Here is a 19,748-nt window from a genome sequence, read left to right as displayed (position 1 = left end):
TTTGCATTGTTTTATAAATAAATTCTACTTACTGGCCAGGCGCAGTGGCTCATACTTGTAATCCCAGCACTTTGGGAGGCCGAGGCGGGTGGATCACAAGGTCAGGAGACCGAGACCATCCTGACCATTTATTATTCATAAATAAATAAATAAATAAATAAATAAATAAAATTCCACTTACTATCAATTCCCCTTTGCCAGTCTTTTCCTATTTAATGTGTGGAATAGCAAAATCGCAGGGATAGGGTGAAATGGCCCTCCTCTTGGGGACCCTTGTGCCGATAGAGTAGAAAGGGCAGCGCTCTAGTCCTGAAAAAAAAAGTATAGCTATAGAATATATATAGATATAGAATATATAAAAATATAGAATACATATATATTCCATATCTATAGAAATATATATACATATAAAATAGAATATATATGTATTTCTACATCTATATAGAAATACATACAGATAGATAGAGAGAGAGAGAGAGACAGGTTTCATCATCTTGCCCAGGCTGGTCTTGAGCTCCTAGGCTCAAATGATCCTCCTGGGTGCCTCTCAAAGTGTTGGGATTACAGGCATGAGCCACGATGCTCTGGTCCTTGATGCAGGGATTTGCTCCACTCAGTAGCAGTGGTAATGTGCACTGGCACACTCAGGGCCCCACTGTCACATCGCAGGCCTGACAGATTGCTCTCTGGCCTCCTGACTTGTGTTTCCCCAGCTTTCTCTCCAAGTGCCAACTAAACCAAATCATGTAGCAGCTCCCTGACCAGGCTCATCTTCCCAAAGTTTTGACTTTGCAGTTGCCATTTTCATGTGACTAAAATGCCCCTTTTCCTCTGGAACTAACTTGAGAAACTGGCAGCCTACAGGAAAGATTTAACTGAGATACTGTTTTTCCCTATATTTTATAATTTTAAAAAATTTCCAACATTTAAAATGTGGGAGACTCTACAGAGAATCACCTGCTTCACCTGGCTGCATGGGGCTCTCCCTGTTTTGCAGTGTAAAGTGCAGCCGAGGGCTTAGTGGTTCCCTATCCCACCTGTGTTGCTTCCATACGCTTCTTGCCTGGCCTCCGCTGGCCTCTGCATTAGACTCCTGCTCTAACTTTCATTCTTCAAAATTTAGTTCCTTTGGCCAGGCACAGTGACTCATGCCTGTAATCTCAGAACTTTTGGACACTTGTGGGAGGATGGCTCGAGCCCAGGAGTTTAAGACCAGCCTGGTTAACTACTGAGACCCCACCGCTACAAAAAAATAATAATAATAGTAATAATAAATCATTTTTTTAATTAGAAAAAAAGATTTGGTTCCTTTGAGAGATATGTAGTGAATAAAGATTTTTTAAAAATTTATCTCCAGGGCCACATTCAAAATCCTCTGTCCCTATGGGAAAAAAAAAATTTTTTTTTTTTGCAGCCAGTAGCGCAGCTTAGTGAGAAAAGCATTATCACCAGCCATCACCAGCCATCGAGGTCTAATCCTAGCTCTGCCACTGAGCCGTCATCAGCCTTTGAGCAAGTTACTCATCTCTGGACTTGCAAACAGATGATAATACCTGCTCTGCCTTCCTATCTCATCAAAAATGTAAAGATAAAATGGCGGCCGGGCGCGGTGGCTCAAGCCTGTAATCCCAGCACTCTGGGAGGCCGAGGCGGGCGGATCACGAGGTCAGGAGATCGAGACCATCCTGGCTAACACGGTGAAACCCCGTCTCTACTAAAAAAAAATACAAAAAACTAGCCGGGCGAGGTGGCGGGCGCCTGTAGTCCCAGCTATTCGGGAGGCTGAGGCAGGAGAATGGCGTAAACCCGGGAGGCGGAGCTTGCAGTGAGCTGAGATCCGGCCACTGCACTCCAGCCCCCGCGACAGAGCGAGACTCTGTCTCAAAAAAAAAAAATAAATAAAATGGCAAAAAACGGAGTCTCCCTCTTGCTTAGACTGGAGTGTGGTGTCACTATCTCCACTCACTGCAACCTCTACCTGCTGGGTTCAAGTGAACCTCCTGCTTCAGCCTCTCAAGTAGCTGGGATTACAGGCATGCACCACCATGGGGTTTCACCATGTTGGTTAGGTTGGTCTCGAACTCCTGACCTCAAGTGATCTGCCCGCCTCAGCCTCCCAAAGTGCTGCGATTATAGGCATGAGCCACTGCACCTGTCCTAAAAAAAAAAAAAAATTGTAAGAGAGGGTCTTGCTCTGTCACCCAGTTTGGAGTTCAGTGGTATGATCTCAGCTCACTGCAGCTTGACAGCCCAGGCTCAAGTGATCCTCCCACCTCAGCCTCCCAAGTAGCTGGGACTACAGGCATGTGCCACCACACCCAGCTAATATTTAAAATTTTTTATAGAGATGGGAGTCTCAGTATGTTACCCAGGCTAGTCTCAAATTCCTGGCCTCAAGTGATTCTCCTTCCTTGGCCTCCCAAAGTGCTGGAATTAGACATGAGCCACCATGACTAGCCTAAAAAATAATAATGTATTGATTAAAATGTATCAAACAGCCTTTTATGACTTTCTAGTAGCAGCTTATCTGACACACTAGAGTTTCTTAATAAATGTTAATTGAATCAGTGTTGTTTCCCATTTTGACTGATGAAGAAAATGAACTTAGGTTAACTGTCCAAATCATAGCATAAGAAATGAAGCCAAGATTTGAACCTGAGCCTGACTGCATCAAAGGCCATTCACTTCCCACATTAGCCACTTATTTTTAGTCTTCCTTCCTTCACTCTGTCAGCCTTTCACTGGAGTCTGGTAAGAGACTGGACATTTATGTGGAACAGACAAGAACCTATGTGTTTGCAGCCAGTAGCGCTACTTAGTGAGAAAAGCATTATCACCAGCCATCGAGGTCTAATCCTTGCTCTGCCACTGGGCAGTCATCAGCCTTTGAGCAAATTACTCATCTCTGGACTTCCAAACGGATGATAATACCTGCTCTGCCTTCCTATCTCATCAGAAATGCAAAGATAAAATGGCAAGATCAGATGGGCCGTTTTTGAGTACTCTTTGAAAGCTGTGAGTATACAAATGTTAATTTCACTATCACTGTTCAGTTTATTTGTATGTACAATTCTGACATTCACTCTGCACTCAAAGAGGCAATTATTTTTCACAAAAGAAAATAGTGAGTTTGGTGGGGCGCAGTGGCTCACACCTGTAATCCCAGCACTTTGGGAGGCCGAGGCGGGTGGATCACTTGAGGTCAGGAGATCGAGACCATCCTGGCTAATATGGTGAAACCCCGTCTCTACTAAAAATACAAAAAAATTAGCCGGGCATGGTGGTGGGCACCTATAGTCCCAGCTACTTGGGAGGCTGAGGCAGGAGAATCATGTGAACCCAGGAGGCAGAGTCAAGATCACGCCACTGCACTCCAGCCTGGGCGACAGAGCACAACTCTGTCTCAAAAAAAAAAAAAAAAAAAAATCAGTGAGTTCAAAAACCACAAAACTCAAGATGTGTTCTCTGACTTGGCATTGATACATTGAACTCATTGACACAAGGTAGACAGATACTGTCCTGTCCCTGGAGTCAGACAGATTTGGGTTCAAATCCTGCTCTTGTCCCTGGGAGGTCATTTTTCTGATTCTCTGTTTTTCTATTTATGTAAAAAGCTACCAGGCACGGTGGCTCACACTTGTAATCCCAGCACTTTGGGAGCCCGAGGTGGGAGGATCGCTGGAGCCCAGGAGTTTTGAGACCAGCCTGTGTAGCATAGTGAGACCCTATATCGCCAAAAAAATTTAAAAACTAGCCAAGTGTGGTGGCCCATGCCTGTAGTCCCAGCTACCCAGGAGGCTGAGGTGGGGAGGATTGTTTGAGTCCGGAAGGTCAAGATTGCAATAAGCCACGATGACACCATTGCACTCCAGCCCAGGCAACAGAGCGGAACCCTGCCTCAAAAATAAAATAATAAAACAGAGTAGGTGTCCATCATACAGCAGCTGTATAATCATTAACATGCTGAGCTTTGTATCTAATGAATATAATGAGTAGGTTAACTAGTAAATTCTGAAATTTATATTTTCTAATTTGATTCTTGTCTTTGTTCTCAACCAATACATATTTTAGGACTCCAAGAGTTGTATGAAAGTCAGATTTCATACTAAACTCACAGCTTCTTACTCTGTAGTCTGATACCTGGTCTGAGCTCCAGGCTCCAGCCATTACTTTCATTAGTAAATGTAAGTTATGATATCGTCTAGGAATCAGACTTGGCTTGTTTTCAGCAATTTATTCCAACAAAAATGACCAATAAGAGCTTTGAGAGCTGTAATCCCCCTGTAGGTATCCAAATCATACCACACTGCTTATACTGAGCCAGGTTTATAATAATAATGCGTGATCACGAGCAGGAACTAGGCCTCAAGTTGAGTTCTAATCTTAGCTCTGTCAGTTCCTAGCTGTGTGACCTTGGACAAACTGCTTAACCTCTCTGGACCTCAGGTTTGTCATTTATAAAATGGAGATAAAATTAGTACTTCATAGAGTTGTCAGACTTATTACTTGAGATAACTGTGCATAAAGCACAGAGTGCTCAGGAAGTTGTAACTATTGTGTCTTAAAGGAGATTGGCAATGGAGTTCTTTCACAGGAACAGAAGGAAAAGTTTTTCTCTAGGGAGTTGAGACAAATACTGATTCTTGAAAAAAGGGAAGAGTTTAAGGGCAACAGTGATGTGTTTGGGCTGCTGCAGGAAATGAGGATTGGAGAATGCCAGATGGGTGGGCCTGCCTAACAAAGTTCAGGCCATGGGGTATTAGCTTGTTTTCTGGAATGAATGAATTATACAGTTTTCTACTGACCTTTTCATCACATTTGCAGATGTCCATTCCCTTGAGTGGTTCCCTTCTGCTATGCTGGGAAGATGCCAAACTTTTAAACTTCATATAACTGCTTTTGAATATCTGCTTTCACATTGCATAGGCATGAGATGTTTGGCCACATAATTTCTTTTTTTTTTTTTTTTCTCACACAAGGTTTCTCCATGTCGCCTAGGCTGGAGTGCAGTGGTGTGGTTTCAGCTCACTGCAACCTCCGCCTCCCAGGCTCAAGCGATCTTCCCACCTCAGCCTCCCAAGTAACTGGGACTACAGGCACATGCCACTACTCCCAGCTAATTTTTGTGGTTTTCGTAGAGACGAGTTTTCGCCATGTTACCCAGGATGGTCTTGAACTCCTGGGCTCAAGTAATCCGCTTGCCTCGGCCTCCCACAGTGCTCGGATTATAGGCATGAACCACCGCACCCAGCAGCCACAGAACTTTTGATGTGAGTTGGATGGGCAAGTAATTGAATCTTCTAGGAACCAGACAGAACCCTACTAACCAAGAGTCCACCATTCTCTGATGCTGCAGACTTTGAGCAGTTCCTATCTGATAGTTTACTAGAGGCTTGTTCATTGTCCTTTTAAACTAGTATTTTCTTAATTAGTTAAGTAGTGCTTATATATGGTACAAAATTAAAAGGTAAAACAAAAAAGTAGATGGTGAAAAGTATGTTTCTTCGTCACCTTGAGTCTCAGTCACTCCGTTCGCTCCAGAGGCACTGTTTCTAGTTTCTTTTGTATCCTTCCAAAAACAGTGTTTATTATATTCATATACAATTGAATGTTTATTGAAAGTTTGATCCATGAGAAAGTCCTCATGAGAAAAGCAGGTCATCCAAATTTAACAGCAATATAAGGTTGATTTATTGTCTGAACACCATAATTACAAAAACTTGCAGAGATATGAAAATGTTATTTGCCCACCAGAAATAACTAAATTGCCGGGTGCGGTGGCTCATGCCTGTAATCCCAGCACTTTTGGAGGCCGAGGCAAGTGGATCATGAGGTCAGATCGAGACCATCCTGGCTAACATGGTGAAACCCCGTCTCTATTAAAAAAAAATAATAATACAAAAAATTAGTTGGGCATAGTGGCGGGTGCCTGTAGTCCCAGCTATTCGGGAGGCTGAGGCAGGAGAATGGTGTGAACCTGGGAGGCAGAGCTTGCAGTGAGCTGAGATCACGCCACTACACTCCAGTGTGGGCCACAGTGCGAGACTCTGTCTCAAAAAAAAAAAAGAAAGAAAAGAAAAAGAAATAACTAAATCAACCATGTTCCAGTCTATTCTTAGCAGGAGGGCGGCTAGTGCTAGAACAGGCTTTTAAAGGTCTCATCTTATGCAGCAGATGATGTCTGAATCTTGTGAAGTTGTGTGTAATTTAGGATTCTTTGTATGCTGACTTATTTCTTGAAATAGGAGAGGCAACATGGCTTAGTGGACAGAACAGGAGCTGTGAAGCCATGTTCAGATCCGAGCTCTGTCACTGGAAATAGCTATGCTTTGGACAAGTTACAAATCTAAGCCTTTTTGGGCTGGGCGCAGTGGCTCACGCCTGTAATCCCAGCACTTTGGGAGACTGAAGCAGGTGAATCACCTGATGTCGTGAGTTCGAGACAAGCCTGGCCAACATGGTGAAACCAAGTCTCTACTAAAAATACAAGATTAGCCGTGTGTGGTGGCGGGCACCTGTAGTCCCAGCTACTCAGAAGGCTGAGATAGGAGAATCGCTTGAACCCAGGAGGCGGAGCTGCAGTGAGCCAAGATCGCCACCACTGCACTCCAGCCTGGGCGAGACAGAACAAGACTCTGTCTCAAAAAAAAAAAAAAAAGAACAAAAAAACAAATCTAAGCCTTTTTAAAATATGTACAATAGATTTTAAAATACCTGTATTCAGTGTCATGAGCATTAAATGAGGCAGATAATTGAAAGCACCTAGTCCAAAGTCTGGCAGGTGGCAATCACCCCAGCAGCGGTGGCAGCAGTAGTATTGGTGGCCATACATGGTGTACATTCCATATATACTACCTGGCAAAGGAGTAATAAATCCTGCTAGGGTTTTCAGCTGCCCCAGTAACTTCCAAGCTTCCAGAGTAGCTTGGAAAGGGGCTCTATGACAGCATATCTTCATGACTCTGCAGGCCTGTTTTTACCTACAGGGCTGCGTTTAGGAAGGAAGGGCTCCTCGGCTCAGTGCACAATAGTGTTGCAGTCAATTCTTGTTTACTTGATGCTGCTGGGGGGCCTCTGAGGCTTTTCCTTTAGTGGTGCTTCTCAAATTTTTTGGCCTCAAGACCTGTTTACACATTTAAAAACTATGGAGGACCCGAGGGACTTACATTTATATAGGTTACAGCTACTGATATTTGCCATGTTATAAATTAAAATATCAAATTTTAACATATTAATTTTATTATTATTATTATTTGAGACAAGGTCTCACTCTTCACTCAAGCTGTAGTGCAATGGTGCAATTATAGCTCAGTGTAACCTTGAACTTGCGGGTTCAAGCAATCCTCCCTTCTCAGCCTCCTAAGTAGCTAGGACTATAGGAGATAGCACCATGTCAAAATTGTTTTTTGTAGAGATAAAGATCTCACTATTTTGCCCAGGCTGCTCTGGAACTCCTGGCCTCAAGTGATCCTCCTGCTTTAGCCTCCCAAAGCGCTGGGATTATAAGTGTGAGTCACTGCATCTGGCCAACACATTTATTTTAAATTCATATAAAAAGAGCAACAAGAAACCCACAACATGTTACCATAACATTTATATGAGAAATAGCTGTTTTTTCCAAAACTAACAAAAAATGGAAGAGTAACATTGTGTTACATTTTGGGGAAATTCCTTGATCTCTGGCTTAATAGAAGACAAATGCATTCTCATAATACTACTGCATTCGATCTGATGTGATGTTGTTTTAGATTAATTACAGGAAGAAGATTCAGCCTTACAGAGATTCACAGTTAGAAAAGACCTGCTGGGGTGGCCGGGCGTGGTGGCTCATGCCTGTAATCCCAGCACTTTGGGAGGCCAAGGCGGGTGGATCACGAGGTTAGGAGTTTGAGGCCAGCCTGGCCAAGATGGTAAAACCCCGTCTCCACTGAAAATGCAAAGATTAGCTGGGCGCAGTGGCAGGCACCTGTAATCCCAGCTACGCGGGAGGCTGAGGCAAGAGAATTGCTTGAACCTGGGAGATAGGGGTTGCAGTGAGCCGAGATCATGCCACTGCACTCTAGCCTGGGTGACAGAGTAAGATTCCATCTCAAAAGAAGAAAGAAAGAAAAGAAAGAAAGAACCTGCTGGGGGAGTCTCAGGGACTCCCCAGGGTCCTTGGACCACACCGCCCAGAGTTTGATTTGTTTCCTGAAGACTTTAGCACCTTGAGGGCAGAGAATATTTCTTCATTTGGTGGGTCACTGAATGGGGATAGTTTTCATTCAATGTGTGATAAAATGCTTTTGACAGATTGACTGATAGAGGGAGCTATAGGCCAATACTAGCCCAAATATATTAAACTGAGATACTAACTTTTCTCATTTCACAGATGAAACCAACAGATGTAGACAGAATTGGTGTCTAAAGAGTTACGTCCCTGGCCAGATGCAGTGGCTCACACCTGTAATCCCAGCACTTTGGGAGGCCGAGACAGGTGGATCACCTGAAGTCAGGAGTTCGAGACCATCCTGGCCAACATGGCAAAACCCCATCTCTACCAAAAATATATTAAAAAAAAATTAGCTGGGCATGTGGCACGTGCCTGTAATCCCAGTTACTCAGAAGGCTGAGGCAGAAGAATCACTTGAACTCAGGAGGTGGAGGTTGCAGTGAGCCGAGATTGTGCCACGGCACTCCAGCCTGGGCAACAAGAGCGAAACTCCGTCTCAAAAAAAAAAAAAAAGAGTTACATCCTTGCACTTCCAGACATTGCTTCTCAAAGAGGCTGCCTAGAAGATAAAGGTTAGACATAAAAGTGGATCAATTTAAGACAAAAATGTGCATTTGTTTAAGAAATGGGAAACAATTCACAATAACCAAAAAGTGCAAGCAACCCCAATGTCCATCAATGGATGAATGGATAAACAAAATGTGTTATATACACACATGGAATGTTATTCAGCCTTAAAAAGGAAGGGGACGGGCCGGGCACAGTGGCTCACGCCTGTAATCCCGGCACTCTGGGAGGCCGAGATGGACGGATCACGAGGTCAGGTGATTGAGACCATCCTGGCTAACACAGTGAAACCCCATCTCTACTAAAAAATACAAAAAATTAGCCAGGAGTGGTGGCGGATGCCTGTAGTCCCAGCTACTCTGGAGGCTGAGGCGGGAGAATGGGGTGAACTTGGGAGGCGGAGCTTGAAGTGAGCCAAGATCCTGCCACTGCATTCCAGCCTGGGCACATGCCAGTGCACTCCAGCCTGGGCAACAGAGCGAGACTCTGTCTCAAAAAAAAGAAAAAAAAGACATTCTGATACTTGCACAACATGGATGAGTCTTAAGGATATTATGTTAAGTGAATAAGCCAGCCACAAAAGGACAAATGCTATATAATTCCTCTTGAAGGAACCTAGAGTAGTCAAACTCAGAGACAGAAAGTAGAATGGTGTTTGCCATGGGCTAGGGGAGGGAATATGGGAGGTGGTTGTTTTGTTTGTTTGTTTTTTGAGACAGAGTCTTGCTTTGTCACCAGGCTGGAGTGCAGTGGTGTGATCACAGCTCACTGCAGCCTTTACCTTCTGGGCTCAAGCAATCCTCCCACCTCAGCCTCCGCAGTAGCTGGGACTACAGGCATGCACCATCATGCCCAGCTAGTTTTTGGTTTAAATTTTTTGTAGAGATGGGGGTCTCACCACTGCACCTGGCCAGAGGTGGTTGTTTAAGGGATATGAAAAAGTTCTGGGCTGGGCACAGTGGCTCACGCCTGTAATCTCAGCACTTTGGAAGGCCTAGGTGGGCAGATGACTTGAGCTGAAGAGATTGAGACCATCTGGGGCAACATGGCTAAACCCCATCTCTACAAAAAATACAAAAAATTAGCGGGACGTGGTGGTGCATGTCTATAGTCCCAGCTACTGGGAGGCTGAAGTGGGAGGATCACCTGAGCCTAGAAAGTCAAGGCAGCGAGCCGTGATCACGCCACTGCACTTCAGCCTGGATAATAGGGTGAGAGCCTGTCTCAAAATGAAAAAAAAAATAAAAAAGGAAGAAAGAAAGAAAAAAGTTTTGGAGATTGGTTACACAACAATGTGAATACACTTAATGTACACTTTAAAAAGGTTAAGGGCTGGGTATGGTGGCTCACACCCCGTCTCCACTAAAAATACAAAACTTAGCTGGATGTGGTGGCACACGCCTGTAGTCCCAGCTACTTGGGAGGCTGAGGCAGGAGAATCATTTGAACCCGGAAGGTGGAGGTTGCAGTGAGCCTGGACCATACCACTGCACTGCAACCTGGATGACAGCGAGACTTTATCTCTAAATAAATAAATAAAATAAAATAAAAAGGTTAAGATAGTAACTTTTACGTTACCCATATTTTCCATTATTAAAAGGAAAGGGCCTGAATGCGGCAGCTCATACCTGTAATCCTAGCACTTTGGGAGGCCAAGGCAGGAGGGTCCCTTGAGGCAGGAGTTTGAGACCAGCCTGGGCAACATTGTGAAACCCCATCTCTCCACACAAACACACACACACACACACAAGCACACATACACAATTAGGCCGGCATAGTGGCATGCACCTGTAGTCCTAGCTACTCTGGAGGCTGAGGTGGGAAGATTCCTTGAGCCTGGGAGTTCAAGGCTGTAGTAAGCTATGATTGTACCACTACACTCCAGCCTGGGTGACAGAGCATGACTGTCTCAAAAAAAAGGAAAGAAATGGGCCGTGCGTGGTGGCTCACTCCTATTATCCCAGCACTTTGGGAGGCCGAGGCGAGTGGATCACTTGAGGTCAGGACTTTGAGACCAGCCTGGCCAACATGGTGAAACCCCGTCTCTACTAAAAATTAAAAAAAAAAAAAAAAAAAGCCGGGTGTGGTGGAGGGCGCCGGTAATCCCAGCTACTCAGGAGGCTGAGGCAGTAGAATCGCTTGAACCTGGGAGGTGGAGGTCGCAGTGAGCCAACGTTGTGCTACTGTACTCCAGCCTGGGCAACATAGCGAGATTCCATCCAGAAAAAAACAAAAAAGAGAGAGAGAGAGAGAGAGAGAGGAAGGGAGGGAGGGAGGGAGGGAGAAATGAGCTGAAGTTCAAGTTAAAGTTCAAGTGGAAAGAAGAAATGAACTTCTTTCTCTAATTTTGTTCTGACTGACCTCACCCTTCTTAGCTACTCAATTCAATTGCACAATTATTTACTGAGCACATTGTATGTATAAAGTCCTCCCAGAAACAAAGATCAGTGAAACAGTGCCTATTCTCAAGGAGTTGGCCCTCTAGTAGAGCATTGGTCAAGATACGTATACAACAAGGCCAAAGAGATGCACTAGCAGGATGAAATAGGTCTTGGAGAAGGTGGTGCTTGGACTAGAACTTAAGGACCATAGGATTTCTGCTGGGGCTAAGTTTTGGGGAAGCATTATGAGCACAAAGGAGACAAAACTAGTTTCCTACATTGCTGATCAGGTTAGAGGCTTAGAATCATGTCCGAAAAGTTGGTGCAGATGTTGAAGATTATTGGTCCAGTTTCCCATTTAATAACAGAAATCCATTCTACTTGATGAAAGAAATCAGGAGGTAATGCAATGTGACTATTGCAAGGAAACCATGGTCCCTGGTAAAGCACATTGCATTTATAGACCTGCTTTCTATCTTGCTTTCACCTGTAAGCTTTATCATCAAGCTCCTCAACCTCTCTGAGAACTGGCTTCCTTGTCTATTCCAAGCTTGGCGCATACTATAACTAACGTGAAAATTCTCAGCAAGTGTTATAAGCCCTGTTTATCAGGTCAGCACGATGGCTTATGCCAGTAATTCCAGCACTTTGGGAGGCTGAGGTGGAGGATCCCTTCAGGCCAGGAGTTTAAGACCTGCCGGGGCAACATAGCAAGGCTCTCTCTCTACAAAAAATGTTTAAAATTAGCCAGGTGTGGTGGTGCACACCTGTAGTCCCAGCTCCTCAGGAGGCTGAGGCAGAAGGATGGCTTGAGCCCAGGAGTTCCAGGCTGCAGTGAGCTATGGAGCACCACTGCACTTCAGCCTGGGTGACAGAGCAGGGCCCTGTCTCAAAAAAAAAAAAAAAAAAAAGAAACAAAAGCAAACAAAACTGTTTTACTTTTTTGTTTTGTTTTGTTTTTTTGAGGCAGAGTCTCACTCTGTTGCCCAGGCTGGAGTGCAGTGGTACAATCTCAGCTCACTATAACCTCTGCCTCCCAGGGGTTCAAGCGATTCTCGTTCCTCAGCCTCCTGAGTGGCTGGGACTACAGGTGCATACCTGGCCAATTTTTGTATTTTTAGTAGAGATGGGATTTCACCATGTTGCCCAGGCTGGTCTCGAACTACTGACCTCAGGTGATCTCCCCACCTCATCCTCCTAAAGTGCTGGCATTACAGGTGTGAGCCACCACGACTGACCTGTTTTTCTTCTTACTATTCTGGCTAATTTCTACTTGTCTTTCAAGGCTCAGCGAGGACTAGTTGGGTGGAAAGCCTGGCAGGGTCGTCCACTTACTTTCATACACATTGAGTGGCCTGTTTGCAAGGCCATCTGCTCCCCAGAATGTGAACTCCCTCAGGGGTGCCTGATTGACTTCTGTAACTCCAGAACCTGGTACAGTGCACAAGATAAACAGTGGTGCACTAGTTAAGAGCTCTGGCCTTGAAAATCAGATCATCAGGGGTTGAATCCTGGCCTTGCCACTTACTATGTGACTTTGGGCAAGATCCTTAGTCTCCTCCCTGGGCCTCAGTTTCTTCAACTGCGAAGTGGGGATAATAATTACAATTACCTCATAGGCTGAAGTAAGGAGTTCAACACAGGCTCATGCACTTTTTTTTTCTTTTGAGACAGTCTTGCTCTGTCACCCAGGCTGGAGTGCAGTGGCAGGATCTCAGCTCACTGCAACCTCCACTTCCCGAGGGTTCAAGCGATTCTCCTGCCTCAGCCTCCTGAGTAGCTGGGACCACAGGCGCGCGCCACCACACCCGGCCAATTTTTGTATTTTAGTAGACAGGGTTACACCATGTTGGCCAGGCTGGTCTCGAACTCCTGACCTCAAGTGATCCGCCTGCCTCAACCTCCCAAAGTGCTGGGATTACAGGCGTGAGCCCCCGCCCCCGGCCTTGGGTTCATGAACTTAAAGATCATGACCCAATGCCAGGCACACGGGAATTCAGAATAGTAATACAGAACTATTGTTAAGTTCTCTATGTCTGTTGCATAAGTAGACGAGGCTGTAAATAACTACACTCTTTGTCAAAAAGGGTCACGTTCGCATCAGAACACTTTGCTGAGCCCGTGGTGACCGAACCCCTGGCTCTGGGGTGAGCGACATGTCTCTAAGGAGCTGCAGCCAGGAGACAGCCAGGCGAAGGCGGGGCTCTGCCTCTGGGCTCTTGGAGGGGCGGAGGCCGGCGCGCAGGTCACGTAGGGGCGCGGGAGGCGGGGCTTGCGCACGCTGGTCACGTGGTCAGCTATTGACACTTCCTGGTGGAATCCGAGTGAGGCGGCGGGGGTAGGGGCTAGCGCTCAGGCGGTGACCATGGCGTATCAAGGCCTCACGGTGCCTCTCATTGTGATGAGCGTGTTCTGGGGCTTCGTCGGCTTCTTGGTGCCTTGGTTCATCCCTAAGGGTCCTAACCGGGGGTAAGTGCGCGAGGCCCGCCTTGGGAGGAACGCGCGGTGAGGAGCGAGCAGGCCGGGGCGGGGAAAAGCACGAGCCCGACACGGGTCAGAGAACCTTGCATGGGCGCCCCCCGCGCTGCAGAGTCAGGCCCTCGCCCCGGCGGAACTCCTTGTGTTCCTTTTCGCAGCAGCTTCAGTGTCCTCCGGCCTGAGCGAGTGGAGGGTGACCTTTGGTGGACCCTCCTTGGAAACGAGTTTCAGGGGAATTTTTTTCTCAGCATAGTCCTGTGTGGGGAGGTGCAGTCGGAAATGAGCAGGCCGAATCTGGGAGACACTGGGGCTTGTCCCCAGTCGACTCTCCCCCTTTAGCCCTGCCTTCCACCCGCATGAGGCCTCGTTTGCCTGAACTTAAGGATCAAATAAATAAAACAGAAATTGCCCTCCTGCCTCCCATGCTGTTGCGTACAGAACAAGCTCATTGGATGACATTGAGCCCAGGCTTGCATCTAGTGGGCTCCCGGAGGCGGTTGGGGCCTGATCTAAAGCGAGATTTATTACCAAAGAGCAGGAGGTATTGTTGAGAAAGCTGCGTCATACCTTTTCGAGGGCGCTCCGGCTCTTGTATGTGAGTGTGAGAAATCCTTAGAATGATTGGCTAGGAAAGATTTTTTTGTTTTTTCCAGACTTCTTTGTTGGATAGAGCTTTGTCTATTTTGGAATTAAACTTTTTAACCGTAGTATAAAATGAGCCTTAATCTTCAAAGGAGCCTTGGAACGCCCTCTTTCTGGTTCCTCTTTTGCTTTTTAGTCATTTTTTTCTCAGTTCAAGATGATGAGAGGTGAAACTTCGACTGAAGTCAGTTTGTCAGAAACACCATCTCTTGCTTTATTCCTTCAACTTAATTGGTGGCTTCATAGTGCCTGGTTTTCACAGTACCTCGTATGCACAGGAGGCACCCAGTAAATACCTGTTGAGTGGATAGTTCTGTTGCCTTTATTAAAAGAAAAAAATTTGTGGCCGGGCGCAGTGGCTCACACCTGTAGTCCTAGCACTTTGGGAGACCGAGGCGGGCGGATCACCAGGTCAGGAGATCGAGACCAGTCTGGCTAAGATGGTGAAACCCCGTCTCTACTAAAAATACAAAAAATTAGCCGGGCGTGGTGGCGGGCGCCTGTAGTCCCAGCTACTTGGGAGGCTGAGGCCAGAGAATGGCGTGAACCCGGGAGGCGGAGCTTGCAGTGAGCAGAGATTACGGCACTGCACTCCAGCCTGGGTGGCAGAGCAAGACTCAGTCTCAAAAAAAGAAAAAGAAAAAGATTTTTATTACTTCCCTAGTATTTTGTGACCTGAACCCCTTTTGCTACCTGGAATACCTTTGCTTTATTAGTTTAAAATTATATTTTTTTTTAAGAAAAGAAACATGGTAGGTGAATTTTTATCATTTTTAAGTATCAAGTTCCTCCTCCCTGGTAACACCAGCTATGTGGGGTCATCTCCCCTACCTATAGAGGTTGATGAACAGAGTCAGAATTCTGGCATTATTAAAGCAATTGTATTAACCAAATTTAATTAGACTTGTTTTTCCTACTGGAGTTAGAGAACAACAAAGTGCTGCTTTGATAGCAGTGACAATTCCTTTCTTAAAGAGCACTCTCTCCCCTTCCTTTGGATGTCATTGCCATTATCCAGGGTAATGAAACCCATCCTATTTCCACTCAGTTTCTAGCCCTAGTGAGTGTCATGATTCAGGTATTTGACCAGCTAGTGATATATAGACATGTGTCACTTAGCAAAAGGGATATGTTTGAGAAATGTGTTAGTAGGGCTTTTGTGTGAACATCAAAGAGTTTACTTATGCAAACAGATGGTACAGCCTACTACGCACCTAGGCTGTATGGTAGAACCTGTTGCTTCTAGGCTTCACACCTGTACAGCGTGTTACTGTCCTTAAATACTGTATAGGCAAATGTAACACAATGATATGGAGCTTGCAGGACTGGAAGTTGCTGTGGGTGAGTCAGTGACTGGTGAGTGAATGTGAAGAACCAGGACATTGCTGTACGCTGTGATGGACTTTGGAAACACTGTACACTTAGGCTACATGAAATTTCTGAAAACATATTTTTCTTTCTTCAAAAATAAATTAACCTTAGCTTCCTGTAACTTTTTTACTTAAACTTTTGAATTCCTTTTAACTTTTTGACTCTTTTTACTAACTTGGCTTAAAACAAAAGCAAGGCTGGGCAGGGTGGCTCACACTTGTCATATGCAGTACTTTGGGAAGCCGGACAAGAGGATTGCTTGAGACCCGCCTGGGCAACAGAGCGAGACCCTATCTCTCAAAAAAAATTTTTTTTTAATTAGTTGGACATGGTGGTGCACACCTGTGGTCCTAGCTACTGGGGAGGCCGAGTGAGGGGTAGTGTTTGAGACCAGGAGTTCCAGGATGCAGTATGATCACACTACTGTACTCCAGCCTGGGCAACAGTGAGACCCTGTCTCTTCAAAAACGAAACAAGGCCAGTGGCAGAGTCTGGGGAAGAGGCTGCAGGCACCATGTCCACCTTCATAGATGGCAGGAAGAAGCCCCTGAAACAGCCCAAGAAGCAGGCCAAGGAGATGGATGAGGAAGATAAAGTTTTTTTTTTTTTTTTTTTTTTTTTTTTTGAGACAGAGTCTCACTCTGTCGCTAGGCTGGAGTGCAGTGGCATGATATCGGCTCACTGCAACCTCCGCCTCCCGGGTTCAAGCAATTCTCCTGCCTCAGCCTCCCAAGTAGCTGGGATTACAGGCACGCACCACCATGCCCAACTAATTTTTGTAGTTTTAGTAGGGACGGGGTTTCACCATGTTGGCCAGGATGGTCTGGATCTCTTGACCTCGTGATCCACCCATCTCAGCCTCCCAAAGTGCTGGGATTATAGGTGTGAGCCACCACGCTCGGCTGGAAGATACGTTTTTTAAACAAAAAGAGGAGCAGAAGAAACCGGAGGAGCCTAAAGTGAAGGCCATGGGGAAGGGGTCCCTGGTCATAGGTGGAATTAAGAAATCTGGGAAAAAATAAGCTGTTCCATGTGCCTGAGGCGATCGATGGTGACCCTTGATTCTATTTGTATTTAAACATCTGGATTCCCAGCTATAACTTTTTTTTTTTTTTTTTTTTTGAGGCGGACACTCACTCTGTGGTCCAGGCTGGAGTGCAGTGGCACGATCTTGGCTCACTGCAACTTCTGCCTGCCGGATTTAAGCAATTCTCCTGCCTCAGCCTCCTGAGTAGCTGGGATTACAGGTGCCCACCACTATGCCTGGCTACTTTTTGTGTTTTTGGTAGAGAAGGGGTTTCACCATGTTGGCCAGGCTAGGCTCAAACTCCTGACCTCAGGTGATCCACCGGCCTCAGCCTCCCAAAGTGCTGGGACTACAGGTGTGAGCTGCCACACCCAGCCCCCTGCCATAACATCTTTGCCACCTATACTTAGAATGAAGTGTTTATCTTGGAGCCTGTTGTACATTGTACATGTAAGAGTAAACTTTTGAAAACAAAACACACAGACACATTGTACAGCTGTATAATTTTTTTTTTAAGAGACCGAGGGTCTCACTTTGTCACCCAGGCTGGAGTGCAGTGGCTCCATCATAGCTCACTGCAACCTTAAACTCCAAGGCTCAAGGGATCCATCCACCTCAGCCTCCCCACTAGCTAGTACTACAGGCATGCACCACTACACCCAGCTAATTTGTTGTTGTTGTTTTGAGACAGGGTCTCTCTTTGTTGCCCAGGCTGGTCTCCAACTCTTGGCCTCAAGCAGTCCTCCCACCTTGGCCTCCCAAAGTGCTAGGGTTACAGGCATAAGCCACCTCACCTGATCTATTTTCTTTCTTTATATCCTATAAGTTTTTTTCCATTTAAATTTTTTTTAAGTTTTTAAACTTTTTTGTTAAAAACTAAAACACAAACACATTATTCTAGGCCTACACAAGGTCAGGATCATCAAGATGTCACTCGGTGATAAGAATGTTTCAGCTCCATTATCATCTTATGGGACCACCTGTCTTTATGCATTCATTGACTGAAAGATCATGAATTGACTGAAAGGTCAGTTGCCAAGTGCCTGTATTATCTGGGTCCATTTCACAGCCTCTGCTGCAGTCCTTGCTTTTCCTGCTCTTGGCTGGATTGAGCAGGTCTTGAAACAGTGTCCTCCCCCCAAGAAGAGTTGCTGTAATACATTTTGAGAAACACTGCACCTAGGCAGATGATCCCTGTGACCGTGAACAATTCAGTTAACTTTTCCATGTTCCCATTTCCTCATTTTAAAGTGGAAATACGCTTTTCTGTAGGGATTTTTTTAAAAAGGAAATATTAGCGCACAATTTAGTTAACTTTTCCATGTTCCTATTTCCTCATTTTAAAATGGAAATATGCTTTTCTGTGGGGATTTTTTAAAAAAGGAAATGTTAATGCTGAATTAGTACTAGTTCCCCTTTACCTCTTGAAAATACTGCAAATCAAATTTTTCAGGATAGATGAAGGAGCTGAAGTGCTTCACACTATGGTGAGTTGTTTTTGGGGTTTTTTTTGAGACAGAGTCTTGCTCTGTTGCCCAGTCTGGAGTGCGGTAGTGCGATCTCGGCTCACTGAAACCTCTGCCTCCCAGGTTCAAGCGCTTCTCATGCCTCAACCTCCTGAGTAGCTGGGACTAAAGGCGCATGTCACCACGCCTGACTAATTTTTGTATTTTTAGTAGAGACGGGGTTTCGCCATGTTGACCAGGCTGTTCCCGGACTTTTGGCCTCAAGTAATCCACTCGCCTCAGCCTCCCAACGTGCTGGGTTAACAGGCTCAAGCCACTGCATCTAGCTTGTGAATTTTTAATACAGGGGAGCATTTTTTATTTAACTGATCAAAAATATCTTCAAAAAAATAAAAATGGGCCTGACGTGGTGGCTCACACCGGCACTTTGGGAGGCCAAGGTGGGAGGATCACTTGAAGCCAGGAAATAGAGACCAAGCCTGGGTAATAAAGCGAGACTTGGTCTCTACAAAAACAAATTTAAAAAAAATCATCTAGGCATGGTGGTGTAAACCTGTGGTCCCAGCTACTCAGGAGGCTGGGTGGGTGGATTATTTGAGCCCAGGAGGTTGAGGCTGCAGTGAGTATGATCATGCCAGTGCATTCTAGCCTAGGCAACAGAGTGAGACCCCATCCCTTAAAAAAAAATTCCCTTCTGCCCTTTTTTTTGCCTGCCTCATCAGGTCCTATAACCTCCTAATTACCCAGCTTTCAGCATTCTGGTGTGTAGGGGTCTCTTGGGGAAGATAATTTAATGTCAAATACGCCTCTGTTTTTCTCCCTTCTTTCCTCCTCACAGGATTCCTTCATTTATCTCCTTATTGAAGTTTTTTTTTTTTTTTTTTTTTGAGACTAAGTCTTGCTCTGTCGCCCAGGCTGGAGTGCAATGGCACAATCTTGGCTGACTCCAACTGAGCGATTCTCCTGCCTCAGCCTCCCGAGTAGCTGGGATTACAGGCATGTGCCACCATGCCCAGCTCCTTTTTATATTTTTTAGTAGAGATGGGGTTTTGCCATGTTGGCCAGGCTGGTCTCGAACTTCTGACCTCAGGCGATCCACCCACCTTGGCCTCCCAAAGTGCGGGGATGACAGGAGTTGGCCATCATGCCCGGCTGAAGATTTTCTTAAATTTGTTTTTTAAAACAGGGTCTTACTCTGTTCCCCAGGCTGGAGTGCAGTGGCACAGTCGATCATAGCCCACTGCAGCCTCAACCTGGGCTCACACAATCCTTCTGCCTCAGCCTCCAGCATAGCTGGGACAACAGGCATGCACCACCATGCCCAACCAATTAAAAAAAATGTGGTAGATACTGGGTCTCATTTTATTGCCTAGGCTGGTCTTGAACTCCTGACTTCGAGCAGTCCTCCCATCTTAGCCAACCAAAGTGCTAGGATTACAGATGTGAGCACTGTGCTCAGCCAGGAAAAACTTACAAATCTTTTCTTTTATTAAAAAAAAAAAAAAAGCCTACGATCACTTGGAAAAAACTCTTCAGAATTTATGGATGACCTAAATAAAGCCCCTTGCTCTTTATTTTTGCAACTGAAAAGGGCCAGCTAAAAT

At 45.5% G+C, this 19,748-nt stretch overlaps 1 protein-coding gene across 1 annotated transcript in view; it reads left to right on the top strand.

Annotated features, from left to right (window-relative positions):
• The first annotated feature begins 13,433 nt into the window (after positions 1-13,433).
• The window catches only part of ATP6V0E1 (ATPase H+ transporting V0 subunit e1), a 50,072-nt gene continuing 43,757 nt past the window's right edge, over positions 13,434-19,748 (top strand). Inside the window, exon 1 of the mRNA XM_008015309.3 lies at positions 13,434-13,629. Coding sequence (XP_008013500.1) covers positions 13,526-13,629 — 104 coding nt within the window. The 5' untranslated portion in view covers positions 13,434-13,525. The remainder of the gene's footprint in view (positions 13,630-19,748) is intronic.

The sequence above is a fragment of the Chlorocebus sabaeus genome, chromosome 23 (assembly GCF_047675955.1).
Source record: "Chlorocebus sabaeus isolate Y175 chromosome 23, mChlSab1.0.hap1, whole genome shotgun sequence".
NCBI lineage: Eukaryota > Metazoa > Chordata > Mammalia > Primates > Cercopithecidae > Chlorocebus > Chlorocebus sabaeus.
This window is presented reverse-complemented; position numbering and strand designations above follow the sequence as displayed.